Genomic DNA, 18,706 nt, shown 5'->3' on the forward strand with positions numbered 1-18,706 from the left:
TTTGGTTGCAGCCATCATTGTTGTTTGGCTGGCCCAGGGTGAATTCGAACCCACCAGCTCAGGTGTATGTGGCTGGCACCTTAGTCGCTTAAGCCACAGGCGCCGAGCCAGCAGAAATGTTTTCTGAGTGTTCCTGAGACATAGAATCATCCCAACCTTTTCTCACAGGGCTACCCAATGTCTCTTGTCCATCTTCTCTGTACAAGCCCGACGTGAAATACTTTCTGAACAAATATGCCAACCTCACACTGTTCACGCTCCTCCTCATGAGAGGCTAATAGTATCTTTAGCTCTTGACTCCTGCTCACACACCCATTATCTGATGGCAACTTCTCCTTAGGACTTAAACATCTGTGACGTGGTAGCATGCTGTGCGTTCTCTGGCAATGGCAGATGTCTCTGAACACCTTAGGTGAGAAGTGCAAATCTGTACACCTCCATCTCCTTACTCACAGTTTCTGGGGAGCAGGACACAATTGCTGCATCAGTAATTTTATATCTATAAAAGATTTGAGGAATCAGTTTGAGGAAGGTAAACAATACCTTCCTTTTGAGAAAAATCTTTTTTTTTTTCAAAAAGTGAGATTTCAAGCCATATAGAGCAGGAATAATCAGGGACTATCAATGTGTTAAGGTCTGAGTGCAGCTCTGACACTTAACCACATTTCCAAGTGCCTTAATAGTCCCCAAACCTTTGCACCTGCTCCAGACCCATTGGGAGCTAAAGCTCAACTCCATCCTTAAGCAGTAGAAACATGGTCTGTCCTGACTGCTGAGATCCCAGACACAAGATCTGGGGGAGGGGGTTCTCCTGTCACTATCCCAGTAAGCTGTGCATCGTTCAGTGCCTAATTGTGTCTCCATAAAAATCATTTCCTTAAAAGACAGGAGAAACTGTTTTTATGAATGACTCCAGTTCTTAAATGGCACTTGAGACCTATAATCACACCTTTTATAGGATTCACACTTTTTCTCCACTATTTACTATACTTTCATTGTTCTCACCTCTGCTCAATTGACTTGGTTTTGTGTAATTTAAATTTATTATAGCATTACAATTCTTTTGGAATTTGTCTAGGAGGTTTCTGGTCTCCACCAGACCCAAAGAAATTCTATAAAACTAAATTAATTAATTAATTTGTGTAATTTCCCTAGAATTTCATGGACCAGTTGCTTCTTTCTCTTATTTGAATTTTTGATCAATCTCTATTATTAATTTACTAAATTTGTTCTTATTGCTGTCACAAAACATTTTATTTCTAAGAATATTTTGAACAAATTTGTGTGCATATATTGCATGAAATATGTGTTTTTTCCTACCTTTCCCTCTTTTTTACCCATCCTCTATAATTGGAGTCAAACAATGTCAGGACCAGTATAGCTTTTTGTGTATTCTTTCAGGAATGGCTTTGATTTTCTAAGTCATTTATGACTTATAACGAATTTTATTTTACCAAGACTCTAATATTTCTGAAATTTTAATCCAGTTAAACAATATTGGAATTTAATAACTTGTTCATTATTAAACAGGTAAAATACTATTACACAAATATAGGAAGTTCTTATTTGCACAAATTTTAATTTAAATTCATTTTAAATAAATTCTGTTTTAAAAAAATCCACACTTCAAAGTATTACAAATTTTTCATGAGCTTAACTGTCACTACAAAATCTACTTCTGGTTACTTCATGACATTATATAAAAGGAAGATTCTTTTCTACTTTGACTAGACGTGAAATGTTTTATTTTAATAATTTTTTTATTAAATCTTTTGTACATAGATCATAAATACATTTATGCCCATTTCAGTGTGTTGATTATTTGTACAAATTGCTAGACATGAAAGTGCAAAGCTCAAAGCCAGGCACGGTGTCTCATGCCTGTAATCCCAGAGCAAGATCCTGTTCCTAAAAATAGCTGGGTATTGTGGCAAGGAGCCTGTAGTCTCGGTTACTTGAGAGGCTGAAGCAAGAGAATCGCTTGAGCCCAAGAGTTTGAGGTTGCTGTGAGCTAAGACACCATGGCACTCTACCTAGGGTGATCATGTGAGCTCTGTTTCAGAAAAAGGAAGGAAAAGGAAGGAAGGAAGGAAGGAAATGCAAAGCTGGAATAAGAATTATTATGCAAAGTGAATTTATGACCCTAAATTGAACACTTGGAAAATAAATGTATGTTTAAATGAAAAAAGTACATCTCTTTGAAAATTTAATTTGCATTTGCCTGATATTATCTGGGGAAAGCATATATCATATTTGTGAGGGTTCTTTTTTTTTTTTGAAGAAGTGCTTGTTTCCATGATTTTCCTGCTTATAAAATATATTCTTTTTTCAGCTCGGTGCCTGTAGCTCAAGCGGCTAAGGCGCCAGCCACATACACCAGAGCTGGTGGGTTCCAATCCAGCCAGGGCCTGCCAAACAACAATGACAGCTACAACCAAAAACAGCTGGGTGTTGTGGGGGTCACCTATAGTCCCAGCTACTTGGGAGGCTGGACAAGGGAATCACATAAGCCCAGGAGTTGGAGGTTGCTGGGAGGTTGCTGTGAACTGTGATGCCACAGCACTCTACCCAGGGCGACAACTTGAGGCTCTGTCTCAAAATATACTTTTTTCCTCTCCCTCTTCCTTTCTCCTGCCTCCTGCCTGTGCCTCTCGGCTTCCCCCTGCTCCTGCCCCGTCTCCTTCCTGGTCCCGCAGCCCCACTCTGGCCTCTCCCGGGGTGCAGAGTCCTCCACAGAAGCCCCGAAGTCGAGGCCGCAGGGTCTTGGGGCTCCTGGTCCCAAGAACCACCAAGCGCAGGATCTCTGGGGAACACTTGTGTTAAGAGAGCAGAAACAGGCTTCCCAGCGCCGTGAAAATGGCAGCAGCCAGAGAAGAAGCGGGGAGACCTGGCGTCTGCTTGGGGCAGGGCTGATGAAGACAGGAGTGGTGTGATGCCGGACAAGGAGCTCCAGCCAGCGCCGTCCAACGGCACGTGCACGCCCCGGAACCCGGCGACCGTCAGGTCAACCATCTCCACGTTTGAGCGGGAGAACGAGGCTGGTGTGAGCGTCAGCGAGCTCGCAGGCGTGCGGAAGCACATCACAGACCAGCATGGCTACAGGAACCAGCTCAAGCCAGCTCTCCCGGGTTTGGGCTACCGGCTCTCGGACCAGTTCGGAAGTCTGACAGGCAAGGACGTGGGCTGATGGCCTTTGACGACTTCATTGAGGGCTGCATCGCGCTGCAGAGATTGACGGATGTATTCAGACGCTACGACCTAGATGGAGATGGCGGGATTCCTGTGTCCATGGTCTGCAGTATTGTATGACGCTGGCCTTTCGTGAATAGAAACATGACTTACAGAAAAAAGACCCCAAATCCCAAATCTCTTACCCGTAGTAGAACATGGATGCGGTTAGATGCTGTTTTTCCTTTAGATTTTACCATGTGGGGACCTGGCTATACATAGGTGGATAAGTTGATTAATGTTTTTGCAGTTGTGATAGAAGCTATGTCATTATAATACAAACATTAGATTTGGTGACTACTTCTTTGTTGGGAATGGAATAATGTTTCGGGTACTGTGCTTGCAAAACAATGCATCATGTGCTTTTCTAGATATCTCAAATTCTGTAGTGGAAATGCTTTTATTAGCCAATAGAAATTGTAAAATAATATGGAACTTGCACAGAAGGATTTTCATGTGCCTTACTTTTTTAAAAAGGAGTTTATTGTATCATTGGAATAAACAATAAAATGGTACAAAAAAAGATAGCCTCACTTTTTAATTTTTCTCTATAGAATATATTTTATATTCTTCTGAGTTTCATACTTTGTGCCTTTAACTTTCATAAATTTTGCTATTTCAAATACTAATATTTTTAAATTATCATCTGCCTCCTGTTTTCATTGCTCATAAGTATTTGCCTCAATTCAATTTAATACATGAGTCCTATTTTTAAAATATGAGCTTTAAATTTTTAAAAATGTGGGCTTGGCACCTGTAGCTGGCTCCGTGCCTGTAGTTCAGTGGCTAGGGCACTGGCCACATACACTGGGGCTGGCAGATTCAAACCTGGCCCAGGTCTGACAAACAAAAATGACAACTACAACAACAACAACAACAAAAATAGCTGGGCATTGTGGTGGGTGCCTGTAGTCCCAACTATTTGGGAGGCTGAGGCAAGAGAATCACTTAAGCACAAGAGTTTGAAGTTGCTGTGAGCTGTGACACCACAGCACACTGACAAGGGCAACATAGTGAGACTCTGTCTCAAAAAAAATAATAAATAAATAAATAAAATAAATAAAAATGTGAGGCCTATTTGCTTAATCCACTGTGTACTAATTCATATGTTTATATGTCACTATATAAATGTTTATTTGTCTAAATGACATCCAGCAGAATTTGGCTTTCCTTTTCCAACTTACTGTCAAAATACTTTAATTATATACCTTTAATAAATGGCTTTCAAGTCATCTTCAAAGAAATTTTTACTCACATGTAAGTCCTGATATTTTTCAAACTTATAATTCTATGAGGTCTCTATTTTGTAAACTAATAAATTTAATTTTTTTTGAGACAGAGTCTCAGTGTGTTGCCCTTAGTAGAGTGCCATGGCATCACAACTCACAGCAACCTCAAACTCTTGAAATGAAGCAATTCTCTTGCCTCAGCCTCCCAAGTAGCTGGGATTACAGGTGCTTCCCACAATGCCCAACTATTTTTTGGTTGCAGTTGTCATTGTTGTTTAGCAGCCCAGGCTGGGCTCAAACCTGCCAACCTCGCTTATGTGGCTAGCGCACTACTCACTGAGTTACGGGTGCCAAGCCATAAATTAATAAAATCAACAAATTTGGGGGAATGTAATGATGCTGTAGAAAGTATCAAAAATAGATTAGACCACAGAGAAGAAAAAACATCAGAGGTAGAGGATAAAGTCTCTGAGTTAACACAGGTAGTTACCGAATCAGAAAAGAAGAGAGAGAAAACAGAGCAGGTGCTTAGAGAACTGCCAGATGCCATGAAATGTTCAAACACAGATAATAGGAATCCCTGAATGGGAAGAAGATTGGCCCAAAGGTATGGAAGCCCTACTGGAGACTATCATAAATGAAAATTTCCCAAGTTTTACTAAGGATCCTGACACACTCCTTCCAGAAGGATATAAAACCACGGGCCATCTCAGCTCTAACAAAGCCTCTCCAAGGCACATTGTAGTGAACCTGTCCAAAGTCAAAATGAAGGAGAAAATTCTACAAGCAGCTAGTAATAAGCACCAATTAACCTACAAGGGCAGAGCCATTAGGATGACAGCAGACTTTTCAACCAAAACTTTCCAAGCCAGAAGAGCATGGTCATCCACCTTCAACATCCTTAAACAAAATAATTTTCATCCCAGAATCCTGTATCTTGCTAAACTTAGCTTCAAAATTGATGGGGAATCAAATCTTTTGCAGATATACAAGCACTGAGGAAATTCATCATAACAAGACCAGCTCTACAGGAAATACTCAGACCGATTTCTCAATTCTGAACACCACAATTGCACCACCATGAAGTTAAACACCTAGAAGCTAAAGGGCAGAGCTTAGCTTTCAGAATGGCACAAAGAACAAAATCACACAACAAACTATCTCATAATAAGATGAATAGAACTCCACCACACTTACCAATACTCTCAATAAATATCAATGGACTGAATTCTCCACTGAAGAAGCACAGATTGGCCAATTGGATAAAAAAAAAAAAAAAAAAAAAAAAAACAGAAGTCATCCATGTGATGTCTGCAGGAGGCACACCCTACCCTAAAAGATAAATCAAGACCCAGGGATGGAAAAGTGTTTCAAGCAAATGGAAATCAGAAGAAAGCAAGGATTGCAATCTTATTCTCAGATACAGGTGGATTCAAAGCAATGTTAGTTAAGAAAGACAAAGATGGGCACTTCGTACTGTTCAAAGAAACAATACCACAAGAAGACATCTCAATTTTAAACATTTATGCACCTAACTTAAATGCACCTAGATTTATGAAACGGACCTTGAGGTGTATGAGCAATATAATATCCCATAACACCTTAATAGATGGTGACTTTAACACACCTCTGACAGAACTGGACAGATCTTCTGAACAGAAACTAAACAAGGATACAAAGGACTTAAACGTGACCCTAGAACACATGGGATTAATAGACATGTACAGAACACACCATCCCAAAGCAAAAGAATATACTTTTTTTGCATCAGCTCATGACACATACTCCAAAATAGATCACATCCTAGGATACAAATCAAACCTCAGCAAAATTAAGGGAATAGAAATTATTCCATGTCTCTTCTCGGACCACAAGGCTATAATGGCGAAGCTCAACTCCAACAATGTTCATCCTCGCACAAAGTCTTGGAAACTAAACAACGTTATGCTGAATGATAGTTGGGTTCAGGATAAGATAAAAGAAGAGTTTGTTAATTTCCTCAAACATAACAACAATGAAGACACAAGTTACCAAAACCTCTGGGATACAGCAAAAGCCGTCTTGAAAGGAAAATTTATAGCACTAGATACCTACATTTAAAAAACAGAGCATGATTTTATGGTACATATATTTAAAAGATTGTTTTAAAAAAAAAAAAAAGAAAAGAAAAACAGAGCATGTCAGCACACTCACAAACCATCTTAGGGGCAGCGCCTGTGGCTCAGTGAGCAGGGCGCCGGCCCCATATACCGAGGGTGGTGGGTTCAAACCCAGCCCCAGCCAAACTGCAACCAAAAAATAGCCGGGCGTTGTGGCGGGCGCCTGTAGTTCCAGCTGCTCAGGAGGCTGAGGCAAGAGAATCGCTTAAGCCCAGGAGTTGGAGGTTGCTGTGAGCTGTGTGATGCCACGGCACTCTACCGAGGGCCATAAAGTGAGACTCTGTCTGTCTCTACCAAAAAAAAAAAAAAAAAAAAACCATCTTAGGGAACTGGAAAAAGAAAATCAACCTCACCCTAAACCCAGCAGAAAAGGAAATAGCCAAAATTAAATCAGAGATTAATGAAACTGAAAACAAAAAAAATCATTCAAAAAATTAATGAGGGCAGCTCAGCACCTATGGCTCAAGAGGCTAAGGCACCAGCCACATACACCTGAGCTGGCAGGTTCAAATCCAGCCCACGCCCACCTGCACCCACCAAACAACAATGATGGCTGCAACCAAAAAATAACTGGGCATTGTGGTAAGTGCCTGTAGTCCCAGCTACTTGGAAGGTGGAGGCAGAAGAATCGCTTGAGCCCAGGAGTTGGAGGTTGCTGTGAGCTGTGATGCCACGGCACTCTACCAGGACGACAGCTTGAGGCTCTGTCTCAAAAAAAATTAATGAGGGCAGTGCCCATAGCTCAGTGATTGGGTAGGGCGCCGACCATATACACCGAGGCTGGTGGGTTCAAACCCAGCCTCGGCCAACTAAACAACAGTGACAACTGCAACAAACAAAAAATAATACCTGGAAGTTGTGGCGGACGCCTGTAGTCCCAGCTACTTGAGAAGCTGAGGCAAAGAGAATCGCTTAAGCCCAAGAGTTTGAGGTTGCTGTATGCTGTGATGCCATGGCACTCTATGGAAAGCAACATAGACAGCAACTCTGTCTCAAAAACAAAAACAAAAAGAAGTATCTGTTGACACTTCTCCAGTGAGCAGGACATACCCCAGGGGTGTGCTATGCCCCCTGCAGCCCTCATTGGTCCATCCTAGTCCTACTCACTTGCTCCCATGTCAACCCAACTGTGAGGTGATAAAAAGATACTGAAAACATTAGCCTTATCTTTTGGGACCTTCCAGTGCCATAAGCAATTTGGTTGTTTACCTGCAGAAAGGCATAACACCTTTGCAACCTGGCCCCTTCTCTGTTCTTCCCTGAAGACTGGGTGGTGCCCATCACCTGAGCTCCTACATGGTGACTCATGACGACCAAGATCTCCCACCTGCAAATGGTAACTACTTTCTTTTTTTTTTTCAGTCTCAATTTTTATTACTCAAAAAAAAAACCTTCATTTTCTTATTTAGCTTTCTGACTCTTGTACTTGTGCCTTCAACACTTTCACAACGATTTTCTGCTCCTCAATAAGGAAAGCACGCTTGATCCTGTCACGAACACATTTAGCACACATGGAACCACCATAGGCCCTGCTGACATGTTTTTTTGTTTTAGACAACCTCATAAGAACTTTAGGTATCACAGCGCGAACCCCTCGAAGTCTGCACACGCCACATGCAGATTTTGGTGCTTTCCCAACCTTCTTAGTATAAAGGTAAACAATTCTGTTACTAGGGGTGCGGGACAGCCTGGTTTTGTCAGAGGCTGTATTGTAGGAAAGCCTACAATATGTCAACTGCTGCACCATTTTGAGTGCCTCTAGACAGCGTCCCCGGAAGAGGCGGTAACTACTTTCTTTTCTTTTTTTTTGCAGTTTTTGGCCAGGGCTGGGCTTGAACCCACCACCTCCGGCTTATGGAGCTGGCGCCCTACTCCTTTGAGCCACAGGTGCCGCCCACTGCAAATGGTAACTACTTTTATCGACATCTAATGCAATGGCTCTGATTTCACATAAATAATCACAGACTTAATTAAAATAAATATATTATTCTAGGTTAATTTTTTCCATTAGAATGTTTGTAATCCATCTACCCTGAACAATTAATTGAGAAAAACAGAGCCCTCCAAAGCCTTCCCCAGAATGATGACTTTTTCAAAAGATACTTATTGTACAAACTGGACAGGTAAGGCGAATGACTGTGGCAGGAAACAGTGAGATTCTCAGCGGGCTGTTTTCTTCAAGTCCCTAATCTGTTTAATCAAGTAGTTCTTCTCTCCAGTGAACTGCTTGCCATTCGTCCTTTCTTTTTGGAAACTGCTCAGAAGCCACAGGCTACAGGCTCCCTCCAAAGAGTTTGGGCTAATTTTTTAACACAATCTCCACACTAGGTGGGGTCTTGGGAAGACTTGCCACAAACATCTTAAAAACATGAAAGGCTTCCAACTGGATGTTGGGACTCTTGCCCTAAAGGAGATTCATCGTCAGCTTCAGGTTCTCCGGCTTGCTGATGTACTTGGCCATGACGGCAAAATTGTAGCTGTCCAGGATCAGTTCACCTAGCAACTTTAAAGATTGTCTCTTAGTCACATAGTTCTCAGACTGAAGCAATCTTTCATAGTCTTCAAAGATAGTGTTATAATTTTTTCTAAGAAGTCAGCCACCAACACTTTGTCTTGTCAGTAAATCCTTAAAAGTAGCAAAGGCATCTGAAGCGATGTGAAATGTTGACATCGCCACATATTTAAAGAAATCTCTGACTTGATTAGAAAAGAGGATGATTTTGGTAAATGGCTCATGTCAAATGCATTCTCTCAGTATAACCCCACAATGCAAGGCAATCTGTGGGGCTTCATATCCCTTGAGGAGCAAGAACAGGATGTGGGGGTGAGCACTGTGACTCCACAGCGGGACCCCGAGTGCCCATCTGTCTTCCCAGGACGTTGTTAAATATCTGGGACACATCTTTGTTCCCCTCGAAATCTATCAGCTGCAGGTCAGCCATCAGCGTCACCAGCAGCCCACTGCTGTAGAGTGCTTGCGCTAGCTGAGCTGCTGCTTCTGTTGGGGGTTCCTTGTCATTTGTACCACACAGAATTTCCTTCATTGCTTGCAATGATTTCGACCCTTCTTCTGAAGCCTTGCCTGTCTTTTTGTCTTGCTTTTCCAAAATGGCCAAGTTGTCTTTCAGAATTTTCACAATTTCTGCTGGATTTTTTTTGCGATTTGCTAAACAAAGGCCTTTTTTATATAGAGAGGTCTTCTTCCAATATGGAATCACTTCTCTCCTTTAGTATATTGCTCTTGCTTGAAGAACACATAAACCACTGACTGAGGGTCTGCATCTTTATTTTCTGAGTGACAGATACCAGTTTAAATAGAACATTTAGCTCCTGATGTTCCTACTTCTCAGTATTTGATGTATATCTGGAGGAAACAGCTGCATCACCACTCCAGCACCACCAATTTCTCCGAAAAGGGTGGGGGGGGGGGTTGTTTTTGTTTTTGTTTGTTTGTTTTTTGTAGAGACAGTCTCACTTTACCGCCGTCAGTAGAGTGCCAGGACGTCACAGGACTCACAGCAACCTCCAGCTCTTGGGCTTAAGCGATTCTCCTGCCTCAGCCTCCCGAGCAGCTGGGACTACAGGCGCCCGCCACAACGCCCAGCTGAAAAGGGTGCTCTTTAAAATTGAAAAATAACGGGCGGCGCAAAAAACCTAGAACTCTCCTACTCAATAAAAATGTCCTTTAAAAATGTAGGCAAGGGCGGCGCATGTGGCTCAGTCGGTGAGGCGCCGGCCCCATATACCAAGGGTGGCGGGTTCAAACCCGGCCCCGGCTGAACTGCAACCAAAAAATAGCCGGGCGTTGTGGCGGGCGCTTGTAGTCCCAGCTGCTCGGGAGGCTGAGGCAAGAGAATCGCTTAAGCCCAGATGTTGGAGGTTGCTGTGAGCTGTGTGATGCCATGGCACTCTACCAAGGGCCATAAAGTGAGACTCTGTCTCTACTAAAAAAAAAATAAATAAATAAAATAAAATAAAAATGTAGGCAAAATAAACACATTATCATCCAAATAAAAACTAAAAGACATCAACAGATGAACAGAAAAGCTAAATGTGGTGATATACATACAACATTATAGCCTTAAAAAGAAAATTCTGGCACATGCTACAACATGGGTAAGCCCTAAAAACATGATGGCAAGTGAAATAGGCCAGTCACAAAACCACAAACACTGTATAGGATAAGCATACCTTACCTTTATATGACAACTGTATGCACACCACATTAAATGACAACTGTATGCAAAGTACATAGCACTATGTCTGATATATAGTAAGGAATAAATGTTAGCTGGGAAGAAACACCAGATAACTTAAGAAAAATATGAATGTGCTTAAAAAATGTAAGATGTATACATTTTAAGAAACATAAGGAGTTTGTTGTTGCAGTAAAAATGAACAGAATTTTGGTTCCTCTATCCTGTATTCTCTCTACTGTCAAATAATGGGCGGCGCCTGTGGCTCAATGAGTGGGGCGCTGGCCCCATATACCGAGGGTGCTGGGTTCAAACCCAGCCCCGGCCAAACTGCAACAAAAAAATAGCTGGGTGTTGTGGTGGGCGCCTGTAGTCCCAGCTGCTCAGGAGGCTGAGGCAAGAGAATCACGTAAGCCCAAGAGCTGGAGGTTGCTGTGAGCCGTGTGACACCACGGCACTCTACCGAGGGCAGTAAAATGAGACTCTGTCTCTACAAAAAAAAAAAAAAAAATTTGAAAAATAACAAAAAAAAAAAATACAAGAGATAGAGCCTCTTTAATATGTTACAGTTTTGTCCATGAGTGAGTTCAGAGTGGGAGCTGATAGTTCAAGTTTCACCTGAACTATTTTATTTTTTTTTTATTTTTATTTTTTTTTATTGTTGGGAATTCATTGAGGGTACAATAAGCCAGGTTACACTGATCGCAATTGTTAGGTAAAGTCCCTCTTGCAATCATGTCTTGCCCCCATAATATTTTATTTTTTATTTTATTTCTCTGCTTTGTGTACTTTCTTATTTTATATATATTTTTTAATTAAGTCAAATACACATAGATCATGAATACATTCTTGCCTATGTGGCATACAATGTGCTGATTTTTTTATACAATCTGACATGGTTAGATTGTGTATTTTCTTAAATGTATATACTTAAGGTGTACTGTTTGATAATTATATATATTTAAGTATATATAAAACAATCATCTTCAGCTGGATAGATCATCAAATTAGATCCCCAAAGTTCATTGTTTTCTGCTGTTCCCTCTGCTGGGTCTTTCACTCAGTGGTAACTATCCATATAGCAAAGTGTGTGAATGGCCCAACAAATAGCAAAAACCTGGGTATGGAAAAACTGTACAGATACTTCTCACATTTTTCAAGGATATTATTCTTAGTAAATGCAGTTGTTTATGCCTTCATGGATGGTGTCTTTATGGCCATGATGGCCTGGACCAGTGAGTGGCTCCATGCTCCTCGTCCTGCACAGGCACAAGCAGAGAGTCCAGCACACCCGCAGCAGCAGCCCCTCCCCCAGAACTGCTCATGAAACTAGAGCCACACACACCATCCTCGTCCTGGTCGGCATGTTTGTCTCCTTTCATGCTCTAGCTGGTATTTTATCCTACAGGGTGACCCAGATGCAGAGCCCAGGCCACTGGCTGAGGGGCATCTCCTTCCTGGCGTCTTCAGGCTTCCCGACACTCAGCCCCTTGCTGTTCATTGTCAGTGACGCCCGAGTCTCACGCTTCTGCTCTGCCTGCTGGACAAGGAGGACAGGTGCTTCAAAAATGATCTTTTGGTCTAAGTTCCCTTTAGAGCATGGCATCATTTATTTAGTCACTTTGTAAGCATGCATGTTACATGTGCAAAAAAGATGGGATTGGGTATTGGATGCAAATAATAATAACCATGACCTTTTATTGCTTGTTAGACTAAAAAAAATTAACTTGCTGTCAATAATTACCAAATACATGACAGTTCCTCAAAAAAATGGACCATGAATTTGAAATTTCATAATTTCAAATATGATCAAACAATTTTACTTCTGAGTATATATCTCAGACAAATCAGAGCACAAACTTGAATAAATATTTGCACAACCATGTTCATAGCATTATTATTCACAATAACTAAAATGTAGATGGCCATTGGTGGCAGAATAGATACATGAAAGATGGCACAGACACGGGGAAGAGGACTATTCAATCTTAGAACAAAATGAAATTGTGATTGGCTCATGTGCACATGAATGAAAAACTCCTAGACGTTTTGCTAAGCAAAATAAAACAGTCAGGAAAGGAGAAATATTATTTGATTCTAATTACATGAGATACCAAGAATAGTTAGACCCATAAGGATAAAATGTAGAATATTTGCTACCAGGTGCTGGCGAGAGGGAAAATGAGGCGTTGGTCTTTGATGGGTATAGAGTTAGGAATAAGTTTTGGCACGGATAACAGTGATCATTGCACAGCAATGTAAATACACATTACACTGCCGAACTGTATACTTCAAGTAGACCCACCTCCAGTCAGTCACCTGGCTATTAACAGAGACCCAGTTTCAGAAACCCAGCTGATTGCATTAACAGCGTTGCGGTCTCCCAGCTGGCCCCAGATGGTTGCTGTGAATCCCCAGCTGCTCCCAAGATACTCTGTAATTACCTGCTCAGCTGACCCTACAGAGTTCCCAGAGTAATTCAGCTGATGATCTTGAGGCTGGGATATGGATGTGTGTGTGTACAGCTGCAAGCTGAGCCCAGTTCTCTGGGTCTTGCTTTACTTCATGCATCAATAAACAGTTGTGAACACCTAACGCCTGCGGCCCTGCCCAGGGCTGAGCTGCATGGGTCACTCAGACCTCGTCTCTGCCTTCACGACAGCAGGTGTCAGGGTTTTCTTTCATCTACTTTTTTTAAAAAAGTTTTGAATTAAAAATTACTGAATATATTCAAGTTATACAACATGATAGTTTGACAAATGCACACAGTATATTGTGCAATGATCTCCACAATCAAGTTTATGAGCACATCTATCACCACCCACGCTGTGCTTTGGCTCCTTTGAATGTGTCGGTCTTAGGACTTAAAGCTGGTGTCAATGTCTCTTTCATTTTTTTTTTTTTTAAGACTGAGTCTTACTATGTTGACCTTGATAGAGTAAAGTGGCATCACAGCTAACAGCAACCTCAAACTCTTGGGCTTAAGAGATATTTTTGCCTCAGCCTCCCAAGTAGCTGGGAGGCTGCTGCAACGCCTGGCTATTTGGCCAGGGCCGGGTTCGAACCCGCCAGCCCTAGGTGATGCGGTGGGTGCCCCAACCACTGAGCTAGGGACGCCAAGCCAGGTGGTGTCAGTGTTTCTGAAGGAGCACAGGTCAGGGATGCGCGAAGAAGGGGCTGAGGGAAGGCGTGGCTGGGAGAAGACAGAGAGCTGACCCCACTCGCCCACACGTGCATGCCCCTCCTCCTCACACGTGCATGCAAGGACTCCCACATACGCATACACGCGCACACGCTTGCACTCAATGCACACACGCACACGCACGACAGGAGAGCCCCGCGCCCTCTGTGGGCTGGGGTGTGATTGTCGTCCCCGCTCCATTTACAGAGTCACCAAGCCGATTAATACTAAACCACACTTCCATATGAGAGCTATAACCCAACTACAGTCCAACATAAAGGGGGAAGAGAAGGAGGGGGGGAGGGGAGGGGGAAGGATGGGTGGAGGGAGGGTAATTGGCCGTATCACACCTATGGTGCATTTTACAAGGGTACATGTCAAATCTACTAAGTGTAGAATATAAATGCCTTAACACAATAATTAAGAAAGTGCTGTGGGGCGGTGCTGTGGCTCAGTGGGTAAGGCGCCGGCCCCATATACCGAGGGTGGCGGGTTCAAACCCGGCCCCGGCCAAACTGCAACAAAAAATAGCTGGGCGTTGTAGTGGACGCCTGTAGTCCCAGCTACTCGGGAGGCTGAAACAAGAGAATCGCCTAAGCCCAGGAGTTGGAGGTTGCTGTGAGCTGTGTGACACGATGGCACTCTCCTGAGGGCGATAAAGTGAGACTTTGTCTCTACAAAAAAAAAAAAAAACAAGAACAAGAAAGTGCTGTGAAGGCTATGTTAACCAGTTTGTTGTAAGTATTTCAAATTGTATATAAAACCAGCACATTGTACCCCATAAATGCATTAATGTACACAGCTTTGATTTAATAATAATAAAAAAAAAACTAAAATTACCCTTTGGACCACCAGGGGGCGAGAGCGTCCCTTTGGCTTAAATTGTACGGTTCTTCACCAAAAACAGACCCGCTGGGGGTAAGTCTGTGAAAGGACCCCACCAGGACAGAACTGCTCAGGTGACCATTCAACAAACATCTCCATTTACTTGATAAATAATGTACGATTATTATTTGTCAATAATTTTTTAAAATGCAAAAAAAAAAAAAAAACAAATATGCCGGATTTTTTAATGTTATTATATATATTTTAGGAAAAAAAAGAATTTTTTTATTTTGGATTAATATGAGGGTACATATGATTAACGATTAAGTTACATTGTTCCCGTTTGTTAGGTAAACTCCAAGACGTAGTTGTGCCCCTCACCCAGGAGGTGTGCCAAAAACCCTTACAATGTTCCTGACAGGTGAGAGCACACCAATCCCTCTCCCCCTTCTTGAATTTAAGATTTTTGTCTCCTGTGAGCCTGTAATTCTTTTTTTTTTTTTTTTTTTTTTTTTTTTGTAGAGACAGAATCTCACTGTACCACCCTCGGGTAGAGTGCTGTGGCATCACACGGCTCACAGCAACCTCTAACACTTGGGCTTACACGATTCTCCTGCCTCAGCCTCCCGAGCAGCTGGGACTACAGGCGCCCGCCACAACGCCCGGCTATTTTTCTGTTGCAGTTTGGCCGGAGCTGGGTTTGAACCCGCCACCCTCGGCATATGGGGCCGGCGCCCTACTCACTGAGCCATAGGCGCCGCCGAGCCCGTAATTCTTAATCTACTAGTTTCAATTTATTATTGAGCACATGGGATGCTTGCTTTTCATTCTTGAAATACTTAACTAAGAAGAATGCTCTTCAAATTCATCCATGTAAATATATTTTTAAAAATTCAACAAAAACTCTGCCAGGAGGCCGGGCGTGGTGGCTCATGCCTGTAATTCCAGCACTTGGGAGGCTGAGGCAGGTGAATTGACTGAACTCACGGGTTCGAGACCAGCCTGAGCCAGCTGGGTGCTGTGGGGGACGCCTGTAGTCCCAACTCCTAGGGAGGCTGAGGCAAGAGAATTGCTTCAGCCCAAGAGTTTGAGGTTGCTGTGAGCTATGACTGTCACAGCACTCTACTGGGGGTGACAAAGTGAGACTTTGTCTCAAAGAAAAAAAAATCTGGGCCAGTGCTTACCAGGGGGCAATTTTTATTTAGCTCTATGTAAACATTAACAAATTCTGTTCTCCTACAAATACCTCCATAGTAGGACCTCTTCCACATTTTTCTCATAGAAATGAAGGTGGCGCCTGTGGCTCAAAGGGGTAGGGCACTGGCCCCACGTGCCGGAGGTGGCTGGTTCAAACCCAGCCTCGGCCAAAAACTGCAAAAAAAAAAAGAAAGAAAGAAAGAAAAAGAAATGAAGGACTGAGACACAAAGTACCTTGTCCCAGGTTGGCCAGGCACCAGGGGTGGGAGTAAGAGACCAGGTGGGGCTCCAGACTCTGAGATCTATCCCAGGATGGGACAGGCTGAGCTCAACATGCTGGGGGGTTTCTCGGTTTCTCTCCCTTTCCAGAGTGGGAGAATGTCCAGCCACCCTATCCTATTTTATTCAAGTTTCCATTTGTACCTGAGTTAAATTTCCCCCAAGGAACTGCTTCCTGATTGTATATTGTTCATATTTGCTCCCTTCTGTTACCTTCTGTTACGCTATTACTGAATTTCTCTGTTTTTCACTTAGGATATGTTTTCTCTCCCACTCTCCCCCCCCCTTCTCTCTCTCTCTCTCCCTCCCTCAGAAGAGACTGTGTTTCCCTGCACTAGCCCTTGTAAATACACTCATCCTACCTCAACAGAAATCAAATGGGGAAGGTTGGAGTTCCCTACAGGGTCACGGAACTGCTACAACATGGTCCTACCTCCCCCCCTGCAGTCCCAGTCCCACATACACTTCTTCCACACCTTCCTTCCAGCTGTGCCTGTTTTTAACTGTCAATCTCTGCAGCGCCCTCAGCCTTCCTGCAGGCACAGAGGTCACTACCTGTGGCCTTCACTGGGAGCGCCCAATAACACACCTGCACAGCCCCTCAGGATACCCTGAGAGTTTCACCTGCTTCTCAGTTCTCAAAGAGACTTGGCTAACACTATGTCCCCTACTGGGTCCGCCTTGCTGTAGGATAAGGGTGTCTTGTCCCACTGCCCCCCTCCAGAGGGTGTGTATTTCCAAACACCCTTCACCTCCTTAACAGGTTGGCTTCCAGGGGATACCAGGTCTCCAAGCAAAAGATCCAAGTCTGTGCAACCTCTGGGAAGTGCTTGTGTCACCTCTTAACACCCCACGGTCTGAGTCTGGACCCTAAGTGAATCCAAGGCATTTTAACTTTCCCCATTCCCCCAATGAAGAGATTATTACTTAACTTCTTTTTTTTGGGAGGGGAAAGAATCTCAAGCTGTCACCCTGGGTAGAGTGCCATGGTATCAAAGCACACAGCAACCTCAAACTCCAGGGCTTAAGTGATTCTCTTGCCTAAGCCTCCCAAGTAGCTGGGACTACAAGTGCCCACCACAACACCCAGCTATTTTTTCGTTTTTGCAGTTATCATTGTTGTTTTAGCTGGCCCAGGCTGGGTTGGAATCCGCCAGCATTGGTGTATATGGCCAGTGCAGTAACCACTGTGATAAGGCGCCGCTGATTATATAACTTCTTGGCACTTCCAGCCCATTGCCATGCCTGGCTCCCTTTTTTTAATTTTTTTTTCCTGCTTGATCAACCACTTTACAAACTTCTTATACAATCTAACCCAGATGCCACTATTTATTGCACTTCCCAAGCTCAACACTTCTCTGAGGAAATCAAACACCAACCCTCCCTGGCTCCTATTCTGGACCACACCAACTACAACTTGCCCCTTTTCTTCCTATGACAGAGAAGGCACTGGCCTTGGCATCCTCACTCAGGGCCATGGTGAACACCACTCCCCACTGGCTACTGGAGTCAACAGCACCATCCAGCAGCCCAGGGCTTCCCCTGCCCCTGAGCAGGTAAGCCATCTACACTCTAGAAGAGATGATGAAAACCCAGCTGTGGGCTCTCCACTCACAGGGCGTGCCCCTCATCTACTGGAGCCCTTCGCAGCCCCCCTCACTCAGGACTCTGACAGCCGCCTCACCCACTGTGAGCTCCGTACTCTTTCCCCTCCCCCGCTCACCCCAACCTCCTGGAGTATCCTCAGCCCAGAGACCTCACTTTCTGTCCCCAGTGATGATCATGACTGTGGGGGGTCTCACAGTCCCACTCCCAATGCCTCAAGAAGACTCCAGGAGACTCACCGCCTTGTCCAGACTATGACAGGTTCCTGACAGGTCCCATTTCAGGGATGGGACAAGCTGCCACCAGACAGGTCACCCTGTCACTTCCCTTCACAATGTGACATCGTCTGGTCCTGGGGCCAAGTTCACCCCACAGGCTGAACTCCATGCCCTAACCAAGGCTGCCTTCTGGTCAAGGGCAAGACACCCAGCATGGACAGGACAGTCCTCTGCCTTCACAGTACTTCATGAAGCTGGGATGCTCTGGAAACAGCAAGGCCATCTGACTCCTGCTGGACACATAGGTGAAAACAAGGGCTGTGTCTCAGCCTCCATGGAGCCACACAGACTCTCCAGGACTCGGCTTTTACAAGGTACAAGCTCACACCTCCACTGACAGTCCTGGGCTCTGGGCAGTGGTACGGGGACCAAGATACTGAGGCCACCCCTCCCTAGCCACAGCCACTGCCTCTGACTGTCGTCTGCCCTCACTCCTCCTCCAGACCCTGACCCACACCCTCCTCTAGGATTATCTCCCCTGTCTGATCACCTAGCTCTGTCACCAGGAGCAGAGAAGGGACATGGATTG

The 18,706-nt window shown here is 43.8% G+C and overlaps 1 protein-coding gene and 3 pseudogenes across 1 annotated transcript; 2 read left to right on the forward strand and 2 right to left on the reverse strand.

Annotated features, from left to right (window-relative positions):
- Positions 1-386: 386 nt before the first annotated feature.
- LOC128596530 (programmed cell death protein 6-like) lies at positions 387-3,309 on the forward strand (annotated as a pseudogene).
- LOC128597940 (uncharacterized) lies at positions 1,048-1,105 on the forward strand (annotated as a pseudogene).
- Positions 3,310-7,994: 4,685 nt separating the features above from the next.
- On the reverse strand, positions 7,995-8,363 carry LOC128595684 (60S ribosomal protein L34-like). The gene has a single exon (XM_053604488.1). The coding sequence runs from the start codon at positions 8,361-8,363 to the stop codon at positions 8,022-8,024; it is 342 nt and encodes a 113-aa protein (XP_053460463.1). The 3' UTR covers positions 7,995-8,021.
- A 413-nt stretch (positions 8,364-8,776) lies between these two features.
- On the reverse strand, positions 8,777-9,787 carry LOC128596531 (calcium-binding protein 39-like; annotated as a pseudogene).
- Between the last annotated feature and the right edge of the window lie 8,919 nt (positions 9,788-18,706).

Source organism: Nycticebus coucang, chromosome 10 (assembly GCF_027406575.1).
Source record: "Nycticebus coucang isolate mNycCou1 chromosome 10, mNycCou1.pri, whole genome shotgun sequence".
Classification (NCBI taxonomy): domain Eukaryota; kingdom Metazoa; phylum Chordata; class Mammalia; order Primates; family Lorisidae; genus Nycticebus; species Nycticebus coucang.